Here is a 20483-nt window from a genome sequence, read left to right on the forward strand (position 1 = left end):
ACCAAAAATTGGTCATGCCTTGGAAATTCAGCCTCTATGTGCTTTGGGGCCAAATTTGGTCATATCTCGAAAATTTTGGCCACACAAAAATTATTTACGGCAAACATAGGACAAAACTCGAGTGGCACCCATCATTATTAAGGTGTCAAAATTTTAGCTTGGTCACAAACAAAAAACTATTTTCTTCAGTTATTGCCTAGATTTTGGAACAGCGTCAAAAGTTTGGCTTAACTAGTCTAATATGACCTTTTATGAATACATAATCATCTTATACTTTCTTCTTGAAACCGGATGCTGCTATTTTTTTATGTGAGATATTGCTATATTTTGGTGTAACTAAAGTTTGTGGCCTTTATGTTCTTTTGCTGAGTTGCAATGGAAGAGGTGGGCCTAAGCCTTTATGCTCTTCCTTCGACTTCACTCCTCTTAAGTCTAGGGTGGCTGGCAAGATCAAGTCCCGCACGGGCAGCACCGCTGTTTTGTTCATCTCCCGTGACAATTTCGTTATTTTGCTCTAGGTCCACAGTGGCGTCACACATAATGTCTGCACCTATACTAACTCGAGTGCCATGACCTACGACACCTTTACTCCGTTTCATGGTAAGGGACAAAATCAAATTAAAGGAAACTAAACATATATCATTTCTTCGCTAATACCAAATATATTCATTAAAATAATTTTGGTATATAACAGATTGTTTCCAAAACACAGCCGAAAATGGAAAGCATTCTTCTATCCCGGCAGGGCAAAACAAGGGCAGATGAAGTATTCAGTTTCAAAAAGCAAACGGCTAATTGGACTCATCAACGAGAGTTTAGGAGAAACCAGCATTCAAACTTTTCGCAACAGATTTACTAGTAGTTGAAAACACAGATTTTGGAGCAAGAGTGTACTAACAAATCACATGAAAAGTTTAAAAGTAGGACCCCATCTAATCATAAAATACATATTGTTTAGAAAAATATTCGGTCAAACTTTACTAATAATAGTTTCAAAATATTTAGTTTGAAAATCTTAAAATAGTATATATATATATATACATATATATATATATATATATATACATATGTATATATATATACACACACACTCTCTCTCACACATTTGTCTTGAAAAGTACTTTTATAATACTACAAATTTAATAAATTTAATATCATTCTAACAAAAAAATAGCAATTAAAACTATATATTGAACATCGTTTTTATCTAAAATAATATGTATTTATGATCGGAGAGAAAAATATTTCATAAAATAAGCATAAGATAATTTTGTGTCAGACCTGGAAACCTGAAAACTAGCCTGGAGTCTGGAGTCTGAAGCGAAAAATTAATAAAAAAAAAAGAGAAAACTGGCTGTAGGACACCCTTTAAACGTGAAATTAGCCAGATGACACCACTCAAACATGTTTTGCTCCTGGACACTGCTCCTTCGTGCTAATTTGCTTGAAGACACTTCAACCAATAAAATATTCATTTTCGGTTTGAGGGTTAAGAAAACTAGCAAAGGACAGAAATGCCCCTGTCTTCCCTTGCCAGTTGTCGCTCGCCACCTCACGCGTTCATGCCCTGCCACCATCAGCCGTGTCTACCGCGGTGGTGACCTTGCCTGATCCCTTCGCGTTCCACTGCCCTGTGGCTCCATCGACGACGACTCTGGCTGAGGTGGATGATGACGAGTTTGAGTTCCGCATCATCCCTGTCGCCACGGGCGACGAGCTCTTCTCTGGTGGCAAGCTCATTCCACTCCTCCTGTCGCCCCAACCATTGTCTCTTCCTTGCTCCCCTCCGCCGTGCCTGGAGATGGAGCCTGCATCCGAACCAATGTCGCCTTGAGCCTCGCGGTACGCTGGGCAGTGATGGCGCGACCTCCTCCTCCTCATGTCCAGCTCCAAGAAAGCAAAGCCTGACAGTGGTGATGACAAGAAGTGCGTGGATGGGTGTCTAAAGCGTTGGGAGACGCATTTCCGATGGATTGTCTTGTCGATGAAGCCGGTGCACAGCAGGTTGTCGTCATGCACGGCGAGGCAGGAGCATCATGGCAGTCAGCTTTGCGCCATTCGCTGGCGGTGAGCTGAGCTGCATTGTGGTCGGAGGAGGGTAGCAGCGGCACCAACGCTTTGTGATGAACCGACACAGGGGCTTCTTGGCTAGCAGGCCCAACCGGAGCATGGCTAATGATGACGAGACAGCTTGGCGGCACTCAGACCCCTGATGAGCACCACACCAGTGACGGGCCAAGGGCAAACCGGCACACACATTAGGATTCTCAGGGCGAGTAGAAGCTCAACATGATGCTTGTTAGGGTGGAAGAGCTTTAGAGCGACATGTTGTCAGTGAAGGTCCTTTGGTGGTGGCAATAATGACTAGAGAAAGGGAAAATGGCAAGGAGACCCTGTACAACAACATAGTTGCAAGGAAGAACTATCAAGGGTGCGCAACACAATATGAAGGTCACGATCATGAGGAATCGAAGGAGGATCTCACTAGTGCGACGGATTTGGGGGCATAGTGCAGTGGAGCTTAACCCTTGATCAGAGGCGAAGAAGAAGAGTCGCAACATGATAACTTCCAATGGGAAAGAGGGAGTGGGTGGTGGCCATGACTTTAGGAGCTACTAGTGCACCTTGTAGTAGAGTTTGCCCTGATGAGGAGCGGCTGATGATGGCGGGCGAGCTCAACCCCTCATGGCGGTTGTCGGAGGATGAACTCCTCAAGCAGGGATCTGGAGGGACCCCCTTTGAGATTCGGCCTGGGGGCTGATTCTGAATCTGTTTTACGGGCGAAACAAATGGGTGTAAATGCGATGGCAGATGGTGCGGAATGATCGGATGCAGAAAGTAGTAAATTCTTGAGGGGTTTTTAGACATGTTCGGGCCGCACTGAGCGTAACACCCTACTACTGTATGTATGCTATAAATGCTCTGAGAATGTCTCTCAGAGATGTTGCTGGTTACAAGAATATTTGTCTAGCCTAGAGCCTCGAGCTCCTTGTTTTTCAGTAATCTGAACTTCTGTGCTCGTACTGAACCTCTGTCTTCTTTCTCGGCTTGCTCTCCTCTGCCCTCTTCTCTGGGGAGCCCACCCTGCCTTAAATACTCACCGGGCGGTAGCGTGCCCAGAAAGGGAGGGTGCAAGTTCTGATGCACCATAAATGGAAAGCAACCATCATGGGCTGCTGCGCGAAGTGACGGGGAGGGTTGAAAATGCGCCCCCGTCCGGTCTTGTTCGTCATCATGCCGTTCTGTAACGGGCGCCGCGGAGAGGGCCCACCGTTCAGCTATTGAACAGCCTAGCGTGCCCACTCGGTCTTGTATACCTGACATAGTAGGGTGGCAGGCGGGGCGCATTGGGCTTCGTGATGCTATCCCGAGGCGCGCCGGATGTCCCGCGATGGGACCCGCGCATTAAATGTCCCCACGCCCCCCGCCAGAATGTGGCAGGGACTGTCAGGAAGCGTGGGGGGAGCAGTTGGAGGCGACAGGCCACACGCTCTCTTAAATACGGCATCAGGCCTTTCACCAGCTGACACCTCACCGCTAGGCCCATGTGGGGGCCACCGGCAAGGGACTTCACAGGTCCTCGGGGAATCGAGTGCTCGGGGGCCACTGTTCACAGCCCCGAGCACTCTCTCCCAGATACGTCCTCTATTGGTTTTCGGGGAATCGAGTGCTCGGGGGCCACTGCTCGCGACCCCGAGCACTCTCTCCTGGACCTGACTTTCTTTGGGTCTTCGGGGTACTCGGGTGCTCGGGGGCCACTGTTCGTAGCTCCGAGCACCCCCCTCCCAGTACTCGGCTTTTCTGATCGTCGGAGGACTTGAGTGCTTGGGAGCCACTGTTGGCAGCCCCGAGCACTCTCTTCCCGACACTGGGTCTTTTCGGGTCATCGGGGAACTCGGATACTCGGGGACCACTGTGCATGGCCCCGAGCACCCTCTCTCGGGACTTAGTCTTCTCGCACCTCGGGGTGATAATCCCTGCGGGGGGGGGGGGGGGGGGGGACGTGGCAATCTGCTGATCTGGCCTCGGGACTTGATGACCCCTGATTCCTGTGTTACCGACAGCGATCGATAAAGGAGAGGAAAAAAAACTGACTTGTGGATCCCACCTTAATTTAGAACAAAATAAACTTTTTACACTCTTTCTCCCCTCACAAGTAGAAAATGACTATTGTATTATCTTCAGTTTCCATACACAAATTTACACAAAAGAGTAGTGTACCCGAATAAAGGATGTCCTCCCACCAATTTTACATTTAAAAAGTATCATATAGTCAAATTGCCCCAAAAATAAGACACGTTTGGAAAAGCTCCAAAGACGAGGACCTCCTCGGTGTATCTCCCACCCGCCAATTAATGCTCCCTTGGGACCAGCGCCTTACTTCAATGCGAAGAACCAAAAAGGACTCCCGGGGAAAAAAAAGGAAAGAAACTTGGAGGAGCAGCAGCAGCAGAAGCAGAGCGCGAGGAAGAAGGCGGACTTGACTGGGATCCCCCGCCTGGGGCCCACATGGCAGCAGCGCCTTGAGCCCGGCGCGCCCAACGGAACTCCGGCGAACGCCGCCGGAAGGAAACATCCCGAGATGCCGCCGCGGGGAGCGGCGCTACTCCTCCTCGTGGTTTGTGGTACGTCCTTGAGATTTTCTTCGTCCGAGCGAGCGTTTTCTCGAATTCGAGTTGCAATGCCGGGTGGAATCCTGGTCCGTTTTGCGGCCTTGCAATGGGATCACCGGGGAGGAGAGGCGGGCATGACGTGCGTGGCAAGTTCCCCTTGTTATGTGGGAAAAAACAAAAGAGGTTTTGCCTTCGCTTCATGGAGCTGTTGCTCTCGTGGGTCTGAGACTCTGAGCGCATCACAGGAATGAGGATAGACGCTGATGACCGTTTCTTGCCTCTTCGTTGAGTTGGGATTTTTTTTCTTCTGAAAATTTGTGCTTCGAATTTGTCTCATTGACGCTGCGGCTATTTTCTATACGCTTATCCGTGTGCCTGAGTTGCTGGGTTATCCCGGCGTGCCTGAATACAACAGGAGCTGTGAGCCTGTGACCGCTGGTGAGGCATTTTCTGCTACTAACGCCGAACTCGAAATTTCTAGGCTTTGGTGAGGGTTTTGGACTCCTTTTTTGTTTGTTTGTTTGAACAAGGGCTTTTTATTTGCTCTTTATTTTTCTCGCGTAGAGTTATCATTGCACTCCACATCGCCTAAATGTATACAGACTGTACAGCTCCAAATGCTGGAAACAAAAAGGGTGCATATTTGCATCCCAATTTTCAGTGCATTGAACGCTTGCGCTTTAGCTGTATTTTAGCGCGAGTTCTTTATTTTATTTTTTGTGATGCTTCTATGCATTGTTTGGGTTATTTTTTTTTGTCTGCATATCCTATGCAGTGCAACTGGGAATATCAAGCTCAACAAGTATTGCAGCGTACTTATTTGGATTCTGGAGTAGAACACATCAGCATCGTTTTTCTGCCCTAGCCCCAGCACCTTCTCCTCAACCTCAGCGTAAGTAGAAATACTCTTGAGATTTGTATGCGCGAACAGTAACACAGTGTGACAAGCACAAACAATTCTCACCAAGACCTAAAATATATAATTTCGATGTGTACTCTTCCACTTCAGTTACTTGTTTCATTTAGCATTCTTCATACAAATAATCGTTCCTTTTGATTATCAGGCCCCATTATCAGTCATCCAGTGCATAGGCATCACAGAAAAAGACCTCATTCTTACCCACCACCTTCATCGTCAGAAAGACAAGGTTTTCAATTTTCTCCACTGTCCTATAGTGCAAATCTTATTGTTAGTACAGAAGAAAATAACAATAATAGACATGATCATGCCTGAATCTTAACAGATTGCAGTGGAACAGCTTGCTCTGCTCCGCTTACTTCTACTCCAATCGGTTCCCCCTGTGGTTGTGTATATGCTATGCAAATTCAGCTTAACCTTGGAGTAGCACCATATCAGTTATTTCCAAGAATTGATGAGTTAGAAATCGAGATTGCAGCTGGTACATTCCTGAAACAGAGTCAAGTTCGGATAATGGGTGCTGGGAGTAGTCTTCAAGATCCTGAAAAGACAACGGTAACCATTGATTTGGTGCCACTAGGTCAGAAGTTTGATAGGACTTCAGCCTTACTGATCAGCAACAGATTTTTGCAAAAGAAGGTGCCAATAAATTCATCCATTTTCGGTGACTATGATGTCACATATGTTCATTATCCAGGTGAATAATATAATAGTTGTTGATACATCAACTTCGCTAGCCTTCCCTAAAGGCCTTTATTGCTTCTTTTTATTTAATCATACACATATTGCAGGACTTCCTTCTTTGGTACCTATTCCAGGATCCTTGGGTCCAGTAAGCGGTAATGAGCACCCTTTTGGTGCAAATATACACAATAGAAGCCATCACAAGATCAACTCTAAAATGGTTGCCATAATTGCTCTGTCAGCAGTGGTTCTTGTTTTGATGTGCTTTGCCATTGGCATCGTTTGGAGATATAAAGGATTTGAAAATTCTCATGCTACTGGCCGCATTTCAAATTCGTCGATCACGAGAAAAGGAGGTAATTTTCTTGACAGTTGGTACAATATACTACTACACCTCTGGTGTATTGCATTATGGCCATTTGCATTTAGATCAACTAAGCTGCAAGTTACATGTTAGCCCTTGACTTTTTTTTTTTGGAGCAAGGGTGTTTTATACTCATGTACCAGGAATTAGAACCTGGTTCAGGCGATGGGCACTCCTGTGCTCCCGCCTCCCATCACCAGGAACTCACCCTGATCCTTGTTAGTCCTTGACTTCTGTATTAAAATTGCTTGTTGGTTTATTACTTTATTTCCATTTCATTTATATTGCTCTACCTGTTCCAATGGCAGGACCATCATTACTTCGGTTTATTATGTTCCGAATCATGTGGTGGCACCATAATCTCATTATTTAGTATATACTAAGCTAAAAGTTAGCAAGCAAACATCAATGACTTAACCACTAAGGTTTACCCTGTACTTACGATCCTGCTTTAATTTCCGAGAAACTATGCACCAGGAACTATAAAATCCTTATTCAGATTGTCTTCTCCCCCTGATGTTATTAATACATTTTTTTCCTGTTTCAGGTTTGAGGTCATCATGCTCCAATACGAGCAGCTCGGCAGCATCATTCGCTTCAACAATAGGAACATACCCATCCACCGTTAAGACATTTACAATATCTGAGCTTGAGAAGGCCACAGGAAACTTCAGCTTCAGCAAAATAATAGGTGAAGGAGGTTATGGACGTGTTTATCGTGGTATAATTGAAGATGGTATTGATGTTGCTGTCAAATTGCTCACAAGGAAACATCAGAACAGAGATCGTGAATTCATTGCAGAGGTTGAAATGCTAAGTCGTTTGCATCATCGCAATCTTGTCAAGCTGATTGGTATATGCATTGAACGGAGCACGAGATGCTTAGTATTTGAGCTTGTTCCAAATGGAAGCGTTGAATCTCATCTGCATGGTATGTGAAAGTATGGTGATTTGCATAACATCTTTTCATTACCTTTTTTGACGATATCATCTATTCAGTACTCACATAAACTGTTCTAAGAAACTTGGATTGGCAAGCCTAGAACATCATGCATGAACATGATTTGTTTTCGTTGGCATAAAGAATCACGTACTCCTATACTTCCAATTCTTTTTTTTTTTACTTCTACATAATTCTCTGATGTGACCGATTACTTCTGTTTTCTATGTTTCAGGCTCGGATAAAATATACGGCCCGCTTGATTTTGATACTAGAATGAAAATAGCCCTTGGTGCGGCAAGGGGACTAGCCTATCTGCATGAGGATGCCAATCCCCATGTCATTCACCGTGATTTTAAGGCTAGCAATGTTCTAATGGAAAACGATTTCACCCCCAAGGTTGCTGATTTTGGTTTGGCAAAGGAAGCATCAGATGGGATTGAACATATTTCTACTCAGGTCATGGGAACTTTCGGGTAAGACCTGTACTATTATTATTCCCCAAGTGCCATCATATAGTTCTTGAATGCAATTATCATAACTCTAGTATTCACAGTTAATTGATTTATCATCGTTAAAAAAACTTATGCAATTGTCATTTTTCTTAATTTTGGATCATTTGCCTCCATGCTGTGCAGGTACGTTGCCCCAGAGTATGCAATGACGGGGCATCTCCTTGTCAAGAGTGACGTGTACAGTTACGGTGTGGTGCTCCTCGAGCTGCTGTCCGGCCGGAAGCCCGTGGACATGACACAGCCGCCGGGGTCAGAGAACCTCGTTACCTGGGCGCGCCCGCTCCTCACCAGTCGGGAAGGCCTGCAGCGGCTGGTCGACCCGTCGATGCCGGCGGGCTACAACTTCGAGAAGCTGGCCAAGGCGGCGGCCATCGCCTCCATGTGCGTAAACGTCGAGGCGTCCCACCGGCCGTTCATGGGCGAGGTCGTGCAGGCGCTGAAGCTGATCCACAGCTGTTGCGGCGGCGACGAGACCCGGAGCGGTTCCTTCGGCGGCGGCGCCACGGGTCAGGAGGAGGGGGAGTCACCGTGGGACGACGGCAGCAGGAGCACGTGGAACGACGCCGCCGTCGCCACGCCGCCGCGCCTGGCATACGGCTCGGACCCCATCGGCGCCGACGAGCGGAGGCCGCGGTCGGCGTCGAGCGCGGTGCTGGACAAGATCGAGTCCCTGGCGATGCACGACTGGTCCGGCCCGCTGCGCGCCAAGGGGGGGCACAGCTTCTACAGGCTGAGGGGGAGCATGAGCGAGCACGGCCGTCCCTCGGACGACGGCAGCGTGGAAGGCTACTGGATGTAGCCGACGAGCCGGCGATGATCCACAGATTGCCGCTGCCGTGTCTCGCGTTTCTCGTCTCGATCTTGAACTGTATAGCTGCTGCTTGATGAGATTTTGGTGCCTGTTGCGAAGAACACATCGTTCCGATCATCTAATGTAGTCGATGCATTTTGCGCCCCCCCCCCCCGGGCGCCGATGGGGTCCGAGCCGGATGCCTGTTGCGAAGAACACATCGTTCCGAGCCGGCGATGATCCGCAGATTGCCGCTGCTGTGTCTCGCGTTTCTCGTCTCGATCTTGAATTGTATAGCTGCTGCTTGATGAGATTTTGGTGCCTGTTGCGAAGAACACATCGTTCTGATCATCTAATGTAGTCGATGCATTTTGGCCCGGAGCTGTTAAATTTCCAGAAATTGAACCTAGACGAGCAAAAAATCGAGCTTGTCAGAATCGCGATTATATTATCGTCACCCTGAACACAGACAATGCCATCATGATTAGCATACTGAGTCAGGGATTTTAATTTTATTTTATAATTTTTTCTTCAGCACGAAAAGACCAAAATTTTAATTATTTTTCATCATCTATTCTATGGATCCTACGTGCCAGTAAAAAAATTCTAAATTAAATATTTCGTTGCCTTCCAAATTCATAAAAGTTGGCCGAAATTTTAATCCTCCTGCAACCAGCGGGATGACACGATCACTCAGCACAAACTGGGCCCAAGCTGCCAGCGTAGTGGGACCCACCGCGCAGTCCAGCACAAACGAGGCGCGCCTTTCTCCCCTCTTCCCCACACCACTCGAACGGACTAGCACTCCGCTCTACAAGTCTAGAAGCGAAGAGGCGCTTCTTCCTTCTCTCGACCGGAAGCGAGTAAGCGACGGCGCACCGAAACGAAACGACAGAAGCCGCCGAATCCCCATGGCCTCAACCGGCGCTCCCGCACCCGCAAGCGCATGCCGCGTCGCGCCGCCTCTTGTAGCCGCCTCGGTCCTCCCCGCGCGCTCGTTGGCGGGCTGCAGAGCGGCATGGCGGTGCTGGGGCGCGAGGACGGGGAGGCGGAGGTGGGCGGGGCTGCGGGCGAGGTGCGGCGTCGGCGGCGGCCAGTCGTCCGCCGTGCAGCCCGGTTCCGAGAGCGCTGGGGAGGGGTTGGTGGAGGAGGATGGGCCGCGGCGGCCGCCGTTCGACCTCAACCTCGCCGTTGTGCTCGCCGGGTTTGCGTTCGAAGCCTACACCAGCCCGCCGGTGAGACCCTTGTTCCCTCATGACGTACTCCTTCCCGTCCTTGAACTGCGCTAGTCCTTCAGGCAAGCGGCGTGGATTATCTTATATGGCGCGATTGTTCGTCGTATTTGGCAGGCAGATGTGGGCTGGCGCGAGACCGATGCGGCTGACTGTCAGACAGTGTTCCTGTCCGAGTAAGTTGTGGGCTTACCCTTCCTTATAGAGCTTGAAGTATTTGTGGTCGCTGCGGTGCTAAGCAATAAGGAAAATTGGAATTCTGAATGCGTTGTTGCTGTCACTGTAAATCGTGTGAATGATGCCACAACTATTGCAGTGTGTTTCTCCGTGAAGTATATGATGGCCAACTAGTTGTGAAGCTGAAGAAAGGCATAAATCTTCCTGCACTGGATCCATGGGTACGGTGATGTGTAATTGTGTATGCTGCTGAATAGTCATAATTTGTTTTGTCGATGCTATTTGCTCATGTGCTTCATCCTTTATGAAACGTGATTCGTTTCTCCAATGGATTAGTACTACATTTTACATTTTTTGCAACTATTACTCAAAGCCCTCGTGTTCCACTGTTTACCCTTCCCCTAGTTTCTTTGATCGCAGGGTACAAGTGATCCTTATGTGATTCTACAACTGAATGGCCAAACTGCAAAAAGCAAAATTAAATGGGCGTGAGTTACCTATACCTTTTCTGTGTATGCTGGGGCTGGGAGTGCTACTCTAGATCAGGATTTTCTCTCTGTATGCAAATTAAGATAATCTATGCAATACGTATCTATGCCTTTTTATTTCATTCTGGAATAATGGGGCAACTAGTGGGTTGTCTCCTTGATAAAACTTGAATATTTTTATTTCATTCTGTAATTGATCATCGTAGGACGAAGGAGCCAACATGGAATGAAGATTTCACATTTAACATTAAGAAATCTCGAGAAAATCTACTGCAGGTATCAGGAAGTTATAATTTCATGGTTCCCGTTCTGGCCCATTTTGGTTTGAGGGAAATTCCAATCTTTCTACTTTGTGTGTTTTGTTAACCGTTTCTCCTTAGCCCCATTAGTCTGCCAACTGTCTCGGCAAAGAAACTGCTGCAGACTAATGTACCATAGGCTTGTGATGATATTGGATATAAACCGTGATGGAAGTTGGGTACATCAACTCCAACAAAGCTTAAGATGAACCAGAAATATTTAGGCCAAAGATCTTAACAAACTGATATGCATGTTTATTACTCTCAGATTTCAGAAGGGCAGAGTACATGGTGAAGATTAATTTTATTTGATCAAAAGAAGTGGATAAGAAAACATGCATTTAATTATAGCAAGTGATAATAATCAGCCATCCGATTTTGTGCATCTTTAATTGTCCTTTTAATCATCTACTTTGTTATATCTTGGTGTTGCTATGGATGATTTTTGTGCCTTTTGGCATGTGACACCATGTTCCTCAATAGGTTGCAGCTTGGGACTCAAACCTTGTTACCCCTCACAAACGCATGGGAAATGCAGGATTGTACCTAGAATCACTTTGTGATGGTAATTCTCTGTATTTACAAAACATATCATTCTCTATCCTCTGGTACTTCCTTTGTTCTAACAAGGGTTTTAGAACCCATTCCCAATGAGGTCAATGGTGCTGGTTTGTTCTCAGTGGGACTGGTCTGTACAGAATCCTGGCCAAAATCTATGGTGAAACAGGATGGAATTGGTCAGGAATAATAGGAAGCTGATCAATTTAGCTTGTTCTTATGGAGAAAATAGAGAAAATGTACATTTTTTTCTATTATTTATGCTTATGATGTTATGTCAAAGGACAACAAAATATTGATTTATGATAAGCTTGATTCAGTCCAAACTTAAAATAACTTGCCAATTCCAAAGTTAAAAAAAATCTCAAAGATGTAACTTACCACCCGTACTGGAATTTCTGATACTATCTAAAGTCACTTTTGTTTCCTTAATTATAGCGACAGCTCCACAATCACATTACTCAGGTGCATTAATCTTGCTGATCTAAAGCACTCTGCATCTTCTTGTTGAAAATCATTCATGCCTTACTAACCAAAACAATGTATCATGCTAATAGCTAAGACTATTTGCTCATATCCACATGCAGTAATAAGTTAAACCATGTCTTCATGCAACTATTTATCATCAATGCACAACAATATTTCCCTCCAAAAATCAACATATACCAAATGACAACTAAGGCTATTTTTAAACTGGCAAATCTATGATCGGTAATGAAAAGTTGGCAAAACTGAAAGCACATTATGTAGGTTGGTCACTTTCTTGTGTCTTCATTTTTCATCATGAGTGTTCATGTGAAAAATTGCTTATAGTGCAATCAGGCATTGTCTTCTCCTTGAATCTTTAATATGAACACATTCGTTTGTCTTGCTCTTGGTAAAATCTTATAGTGCCCTTGCTCTTTTAGGAAACAATCATGATGTTACTATTGACTTAGAAGGCCTTGGTGGTGGTGGAACTATTGAGTTAGAGGTAAGATCCTTGCCATTCTTCTTTTCTGGTCATTGAGCGCGAAGGTGCATGCTCTAACAAACTAATCCTTGCTCCCCCGAGGGGGAAAAGCAGCAAAAGCCTTACTTATATTTTTCCCCTTCTTTTCTTTCATCCTTTTGTTATAGGTTCTAATAAAACCAACACCAGTAGAACAATTTTTCACAATTAGGTAGCAGAAAGCTTTTTGGACACGAACTAGCAGAATGGCCTTTTAACTAGCCATTAATGCAATGTTAATTTTAGTCACACATAACATCATTTAATATTAAAGCCACACTGGTATACCATAGACTGTATTTACCATTCATTCCTGCTGTTCTCCTTGCACAAACAAGTATAAAGTTATATGGACAGCCTAGTTATCATGTTGCTCCAATAGCAATAGTTAAATTCTTCCACAATGGCGAAGAGTTGTAACATTGTTGTTCATTCTAATTGGCGAACTCAGGTCAAATACAAGAGCTATGATGACATTGAGCGTGAGAAACAATGGTGGAGAATACCTTTTGTGTCTGACTTTCTTGTGAAGAGCAGCCTGGGATCTGCTCTTAGAACTGTCGTTGGATCTGAAAGTATAAATGCAAGTCAATTTGTGCAGTCTGCATTTGGCCAGCTAAGTTCTTTCACTTACACCTACCTTCCAAAGCCATCATCTTTGGATGGGTCTGAGGTATCTAAAAGTGTTGAAGAATCCCCAGTTAACTCAGTTGAATCAAATGAGGCTCAACAGCAGAAGGTTGATTCTGGATATACCTCAGATTCTCACAGTGAGGCTCAGTCTCCTGCAACAGTTGTTAACAGTGAAGGAAATGCATCATCCGATGTGAGGGAATCAGATGAATACTTCTGGAGAGCTTTGAACAATGTACTCAACCAAAATGTTCTACAGAACTTTGGATTTTCACTTCCTGAGGTCAAACAATTGGATGGATTTGACCTATTAAGTTCACTTGGTCTGAAATCACGTGAAATTGCTGAAAAGAAATATTTAGAATCTGGACTGGCAACGGTAGATACTTCAACAAGTGATGGCAGTGAAACTACTCCTGAAGATGCAGTTGGTGTTGACAATGAAAATGGAACATTTACAACCAAAGAGGAGGTGCAGGATTCCTTTCCAGATATCAATAATGTATCTCGGGATGTATTGTCTCAAACAGAGAATATACTAGGAGCTCTGGTGATACTTTCTAAAAACTTCTCACCACAAAACAAGAAGTCAGTAACAACGAATGAAGCAAACTGGAAAGATGATATAATCAGAGAACAACAAGGGTCTGCAGCTTCAGATTCTATTGATAAGGATGATACTGTTGCATCAACCAAACTGTCCGTTGATGCACAGAAAGCTGAGGATATGCGGCGACTGTTTGCAAGTGCAGAGACTGCTATGGAGGCATGGGCTATGCTTGCCACTTCATTGGGGCGTAACAGTTTCATCAAATCAGACTTTGAAAAGATATGTTTTCTCGACAATGTTTCAACAGACACACAAGTGAGATATTGCTTTGATATCAATGAGATTGCTGTCTCCTTATCCTTGTGTTGGTAGCTTTTATTAACAATTCTTTTCAGGTTGCCATTTGGCGTGATTCTTCGCGAAGAAGGCTGGTTGTTGCCTTCCGGGGAACTGAACAAGTATGCATTTCCCCCCTCAAAAAAACAAGTATGCATTAACATGAAAGCCTTTCTTGTAGAAATTTACTTCATAATTTGCAATGTATTCCACCTAACTTACTTTGCTTTACATGCTTTCTAAATGTCAACCTAGTCAAGGTGGAAGGATTTGCGAACTGACTTAATGCTTGTACCTGCCGGGTAAGCTTTAAGAAGCACTAGCATTGCAGTGTTTTGCCATTTTTCCCCATCATTGTTTGTTCCTTTGGCACAACATGTTTTCAACCTGATTGCAGACTAAACCCTGAGAGGCTGGGTGGTGACTTCAAACAAGAAGTTCAAGTTAGTCATCTACTGTCTTCCTTCTCTTTATGTATTTGTTCTCACGCAATGCTAACTGAGATGCTGTCATACCATGTATTAGGTTCACAGTGGATTCTTAGGTGCATATGACTCTGTTAGGAATAGGATCATGGCTCTCATCAAATATGCTGTAGGATGCCAGTAAGTATCTTGTAATGAAATAGGTGACTTTCTACTGCAAGTTAGTTCAGCATGAAGCAGGAAAATTCATTTTCAACCTTCCGCAGCATGTTCTCATTGTTATCCACATGGAATTTTCGTTATCTCAGAAAAATTGCTGAAAAAGCAATATTTGGACTCAAAACTTGAATGCTTCTGTGTTCAATATATATATAGCTTTATCAAGTAATTATCTCAAGTTTTAGTCTCAAAGTATCTCATTTTTCCACTGCAGGGACGAAGAAGACGCAGAAAAAATACCTAGGTGGCATGTTTGTGTAACTGGACACAGTTTAGGTGGAGCACTAGCAACCCTTCTTGCTCTTGAACTTTCATCAAGTCAAATGGCCAAGTAAGTTAAAATTTTGACTTGATCTATACCTGCGACCTTCTCATTTTGTAGACACCATATGACATCATTTGATTCAGGGTATGTGGAAAAAGGTATCAGTCAAACATTTAACAAGTGATAAACCGAAACAAGATCAGATGAACTTGGACGATTCCTTTTTAACTGTTCTGCCCCTGCACTACATAGTGTTTGCCGCAGTAATGAAGAAAGAAAACGTGCAAGGATACTCTTCATTACTGGTGTGCTGGCGCTTCATATATTTTGAAAAATATAATTAGTGCTTAGCTTCTGATTTCTATATGATTATGTTACAAAACTGTCAACATACCCCTGCAGCTGCCAACTCTTAACAATTTCTATAATGGCTTCCTATTTTCCTGCACCTTGTTCTATATTTATGTGTTCATATTTTTCTTTTCACCTTGTATAGGAATGGTCTCATATTTGTGACAATGTACAACTTTGGCTCTCCTAGAGTCGGAAATAGAAAGTTCGCTGAAGTCTACAATGCGGTAACTATAAGACCATTTACTAACTTTGAAGGGGCTAAATTTTCTACTTGGATGGATTGATTTAGAACTAGAATACTTGAGAAAATGCAATTGAGAATTATATTCTTCTTCTACATATAATAAAATGATTATTTGTTTTCACAATATTTGTTGGTATGGAATAAGGACCGTTCAGTACACATCATAGACATTTTATTGTGGAGTTCTGGAAATGAATGTGAATATTGAGCAACTTGAATCTTCTTGTGTCTTGGCACAATTTGTTGATTCAATCTGCCTCCAATCCTTGATATATTGGATAAGAAAATCTTGGGGAAGTTCATGTTGAATATGAATATTTAGTACCTATCAGGTTTTTTATTGAAATATCAATTGAAAGGGCTGCTGCATAGAAATATTATTAAAGAAGGCATACAAAATGCTGTAATCCTTTGTATGGAAGGAGAGAGAAGGTAAGATATGAAAAAGAAAAAAAAAAGGGAAAGAGATGGAAGGAGGAATAGTCGAACCCATCGTTTGGATTTGGAAAACAAAATATTAAAATGTTCTAATACGTCTGCAGTATAGTTGTCTTAGACTCCTAGCTAAGCTATGGCTATTGACTACACCCCGTGCTCACACAAATAGTGTCTTATGGGAACATGAGAGAAGATACCCCTACTATATGCTGACTTAATATAGACAAGCTATGTACCAACTCTTCATGGAGGAAATTAATGAAAGTCTTTTTGGGTACAAGGTATTCAGAGAAATAAAATTGTAGAAAAAAGAGCTGAGCTGAGAACCTGCGAAAGGATAGTTCCAATTAGCAAACTCGCCAAACCAAATTGCTGAATTGCATTTAGTTGTGTGGCACAGTAATATCTTTTGTTTATCTTATTGGTATTTCCATAGATCAAGCCTATTTGCTTAAATCAGTGTGTAATGATTATATCATTATAGGTTAAGTCGTAATTCTGATATTGTTTATTGTAATCAAACTGTAATGATCTATAAACTAGACAATTAAAAGCAACCACACTATATTTTTGAGATATTTTTTCCGACTACTACGCAGAAAGTAAAGGACAGCTGGAGAATTGTCAATCACCGAGATATCGTTCCAACAGTACCACGTCTTATGGGCTATTGCCATGTGGAAGCACCAGTTTATCTCAAATTTGGAGATGTAAAAGATGCACTGGTAAAGTAGTGTTTTTATCCTATTTCGATCCAAACATGTTCTAATAGTGTTGTTAATTAGGTATCCATGTTTTTATTATTCAGATGCCCCAGTTCTCACCCGAAACATAAACTGTATTTGTATGTGACACAGGTAAACAACGAAATTCTAGATGATGAAGACCAAGGTGATGCTATAGGGGAGTACACACCTGATGTTCTTGTTACTGAATTTGTGAGTTTTTTTGCCTCCATCTGTTACAAAAATGGTATTGCTCACATTGTTTTCACAAATTGTGCATATAAATTCCCTGCAGATGAAAGGAGAGAAGCAACTTGTGGGAAAACTACTGCAAACAGAAATAAATCTACTCCGCTCAATCAGGGATGGTTCGGCCCTTATGCAGCACATGGAAGATTTCTACTATGTCACGCTTCTAGAGGTTTCTTACATCCTATAGTTTTGTCTTATACTTGAGAACTATTTCTGCTTTTCTCATATCACATGGTGTCAAAAGCTCCTTAAGACAAGACAACTAAATAAGAATTAAATTGATGCAGAATGTGAGATCAAGGTATGAGGTGGTTGATAGTGCAAATGATGAATACCGCCAATTGACAGCATGATCCTAGTAAGATTGCATGGTTGAACATCCCAGACCATTTCTCCCTGCAAAAATTACAGTTCTAAAGGAAGGTCAGTGTACGAACTATTGAAGGTGCCATCACGTGTGCAATCCTCACTCTTCTGAATGGAAACATGCACACCCTATGTTGTTTGGAGCTATTTATTTATTGATGTAACTTAGCTAGTACACATATTTTATGATGTTAGAAATTCTAGAAAATTTTCAAAGACTCTTGAGAGAATACTTAAAGATATTTTAAAATCCGTTTTTCAGCCCTATTCCTGTTATTGTTACGAATAAAAGAAGTCTGAAAATACATTATCTTGGGATTGCTTCACTATGTATGTAAATGAATATGCATTAGTTGCATCCAGGGTTTAAAGGGGGGGGGGGGGGTTAAAAGATTGTTATTACTTGACCGGGAGCTAGAATATGTATGTAGATGAATATGCAAGTAACCATCCGATTGGGGTCACATTTATCTGTCCTCTCAGTTTTCATTCAAGTTAAACAGTTTTCAACTTCCAACATCTTATAGCAAGTAGAGTACAAAATAACATTCTCTCGCCAGTTATTTTCGGCTGCTGGTACCCACTGGGATTTCGGGTTCGCTCTCGAGGGCTTGATTGGAAAGCATAGGGGTGACATGGTAACTGGTTAAATTTTATTTCCCCACAGTGATAGGCTCGAGACTCGGTGACTAGGCGGGGTTGCTAGTGGGATTATATATCTCAGCTCTGCTAACCAGTATTAAGCGTTTTGTGGGCGTTGCGGATCTGATTGAGATTTTCTTTGAATTATATACATTTTACTGCAATATATATTTGAGTTGGTGACATTAGTTCCTACACAAAAATATTTTATGGATTGATAGTAGGGATGAAAACGGGTCAATACTTTCCAATTGTCTGACCGCTTGGGGAGGTTCGGATAGTATTTCGGAGCGATAAGTCGGATCCAAGAATTTTTTCAAATATCAGAGTTGGATAGTTGTTAGCACACTTTAAATTATATTATCTCATAAACAGTTTATCTGATTTACAATCTGATTATACCATTTTATTCATTGCAATTAAATCAATAAATCGGATATCTAAGTTTTTTTTTCAAATATGGGAGTCTGAGTTGGATAGTTGTTAGCACACTTTAAATGATATTATCTTTTAAATAGTTTATTTGATTTGCGATCCGATTATACCATTTTATTGATTGCAATTAAATCAACAAGATAAGATCTTGTATGATTAAATTTTAATTAAAAGCTAGCAAGTGGCTCACGTTAATTGTGTGGCTAGCCTTGCTACAATATTTGTTAGATAATCGTTGATTAAAAATTAGTCTCTTTAGTTTTTTACATGGTTAGTGTTATTTAGTTACAAAACACATAAAATTAGAAGAAAAAATAAAAATTATGTTAGTAGAAAATAAAATCATTTATGCCCTAAATTTGTACACGAATCATATACATGTATTGGTTCTATTCATATATATTTTGATCAACTGTTAAAATCGTGTATCAGGTATAAGCAGCATAACCAAAATCAGAATAGGTTTGTTTTGCCTGTGTGCTGTGCCTTACTTGTTGCTTGTTTGATGTGACAACCTTAAGCTACACGGTGCTTATTAATCTATTATTTTAGTATGAATTTAAAAAAAAATATTATTTTTTATTATGAACTTTAGCTATTGATTAATTGTATTTTACCATTTAGGCATTTGATTTTTATAATAATTTGATTTTTTATAAGACTATTTGATATGGATCCTTATTTTTCTATTCTAACCCTAATTTTAATTATTATTACTTTTATTTTATTTAGAATCTTTATTTAAATATTTTTTTGCTTTTCAAAACGTATGAAAATTGAATTGCTAATTTTCTATAATTTTTAATTCCGAATTTAGGTATTTATTAATTATATTTGATATGGACTCTTTGATTTTTGAATTTAGCTATTTAATCGTATTTGATATGCTATTTGGTTTAATCTAGATTGTTAGATGTTTATAATAATGAGGAGTATGGATATTTTTTTTTCTATCTGATTAACGTGGTAATTTCATAACTGAAAGCGAATGTGACAGCTCTTTTTTCTCCTAAATAATAATATAATAGATAAAATATATAATAAGCCGGTATCATAAAATTTTAGCTAATTCTATTCAAATTCTATCCGTCCAACTAAACAGAAATTGAATCGCTCTATCCATACAACACCAGAAATTAGACCGCTCCATCCAGTAAAATATGCATAGTCATATTTCATCAAACAAACGCATAGACGCTTATGTATTTTCGTTTTATTGAAGTCAAGACACTTATTGTAACAACATCACCTGACGTTATCAGTCTCCAAAACAAGAACCACAAGTTGCATATCAGTATTCCAGTACGACGCATATGCATGCATTGCTCAGTGCTATTTACTGCTGTGATCAAGCATGTGATGATGATAATAAACCTCTACGAGGCCTTCTGTTCAGCTCTACTGCTACACAACCATTTTCCCAATAACCTGTAATGTCTTTTTCCTCGCGCCATTATTGTGATTGGACGACATAGAAAAGTTGGAAAAGGAGGCGGTCCTACCCGCCAATGGACAGCCGCTAAGCTTACCGTCAGTTTAATTAAGCATTTCAGTTTTGGCGTTGAGTCCGGTTTAGCCATCTCAGTTTTTGTGAGTGAGCAACAGTGGGAAGATCCCACCTGAACTTTACTCAATAGTCAAAGGTGAAGATTCGTTTCCAAAAAAAAAGAACAAAGGAGTTTTTTACAACCCTTTTTTTTACAACGCAGCATGGCGAGTATGACGGAGGGGGCGACGCGATGCTGCTCCTCATACATGAGGCTCACCCTAGTGTCGCGGCCAGGGTTCGGCTTACCGACCGGAGCTCAGTTACCGAGCTCTGGCGGTAACTGAAAAGTCGCGGTTACCGTGGTAACCGGTCAAAAATTTTTAAAAAAATTGGATAAAATTTATTTGGCAAAATTTAAAATTTCAGGAAAAAATCGCGATTTTAGCCGCTCGGTAACCTGTCGGTCTGGACCGGTTACCGAGCGGTTTTTGCGATTTATTGAACGGTTTTCTCAAATTTTCCGTATTGTTGGTAATCGCT

The 20483-nt window shown here is 42.2% G+C and overlaps 2 protein-coding genes across 3 annotated transcripts; both read left to right on the forward strand.

Annotated features, from left to right (window-relative positions):
* The first annotated feature begins 4337 nt into the window (after window positions 1–4337).
* Window positions 4338–9223, forward strand: LOC133889292 (receptor-like serine/threonine-protein kinase ALE2). Its single transcript, XM_062329805.1, has 8 exons — window positions 4338–4625; window positions 5389–5505; window positions 5678–5761; window positions 5858–6229; window positions 6324–6572; window positions 7128–7511; window positions 7756–7996; window positions 8159–9223. Exons 1-8 carry the CDS (start codon window positions 4583–4585, stop codon window positions 8832–8834), a joined length of 2166 nt encoding a protein of 721 aa, XP_062185789.1. The 5' UTR covers window positions 4338–4582; the 3' UTR covers window positions 8835–9223.
* A 375-nt stretch (window positions 9224–9598) lies between these two features.
* Window positions 9599–17706, forward strand: LOC133888069 (uncharacterized). 2 transcript variants are annotated; one of them, XM_062328176.1, is made up of 18 exons: window positions 9601–10060; window positions 10175–10233; window positions 10374–10455; window positions 10655–10722; window positions 10929–10998; window positions 11505–11586; window positions 12488–12552; window positions 13022–14068; window positions 14149–14211; window positions 14345–14391; window positions 14487–14532; window positions 14615–14694; window positions 14948–15064; window positions 15495–15576; window positions 16634–16759; window positions 16892–16972; window positions 17055–17180; window positions 17299–17706. In XM_062328176.1, exons 1-18 carry the CDS (start codon window positions 9737–9739, stop codon window positions 17362–17364), a joined length of 2631 nt encoding a protein of 876 aa, XP_062184160.1. In that variant the 5' UTR covers window positions 9601–9736; the 3' UTR covers window positions 17365–17706. The 2 variants fall into 2 exon arrangements, 1 of the variants encoding a protein (XP_062184160.1); XR_009903700.1 differs by lacking the exons at window positions 15495–15576; window positions 17055–17180; window positions 17299–17706 and having other exon boundaries at window positions 9599–10060; window positions 16892–16917.
* Window positions 17707–20483: the final 2777 nt, after the last annotated feature.

The sequence above is a fragment of the Phragmites australis genome, chromosome 13 (genome assembly GCF_958298935.1).
Source record: "Phragmites australis chromosome 13, lpPhrAust1.1, whole genome shotgun sequence".
NCBI lineage: Eukaryota > Viridiplantae > Streptophyta > Magnoliopsida > Poales > Poaceae > Phragmites > Phragmites australis.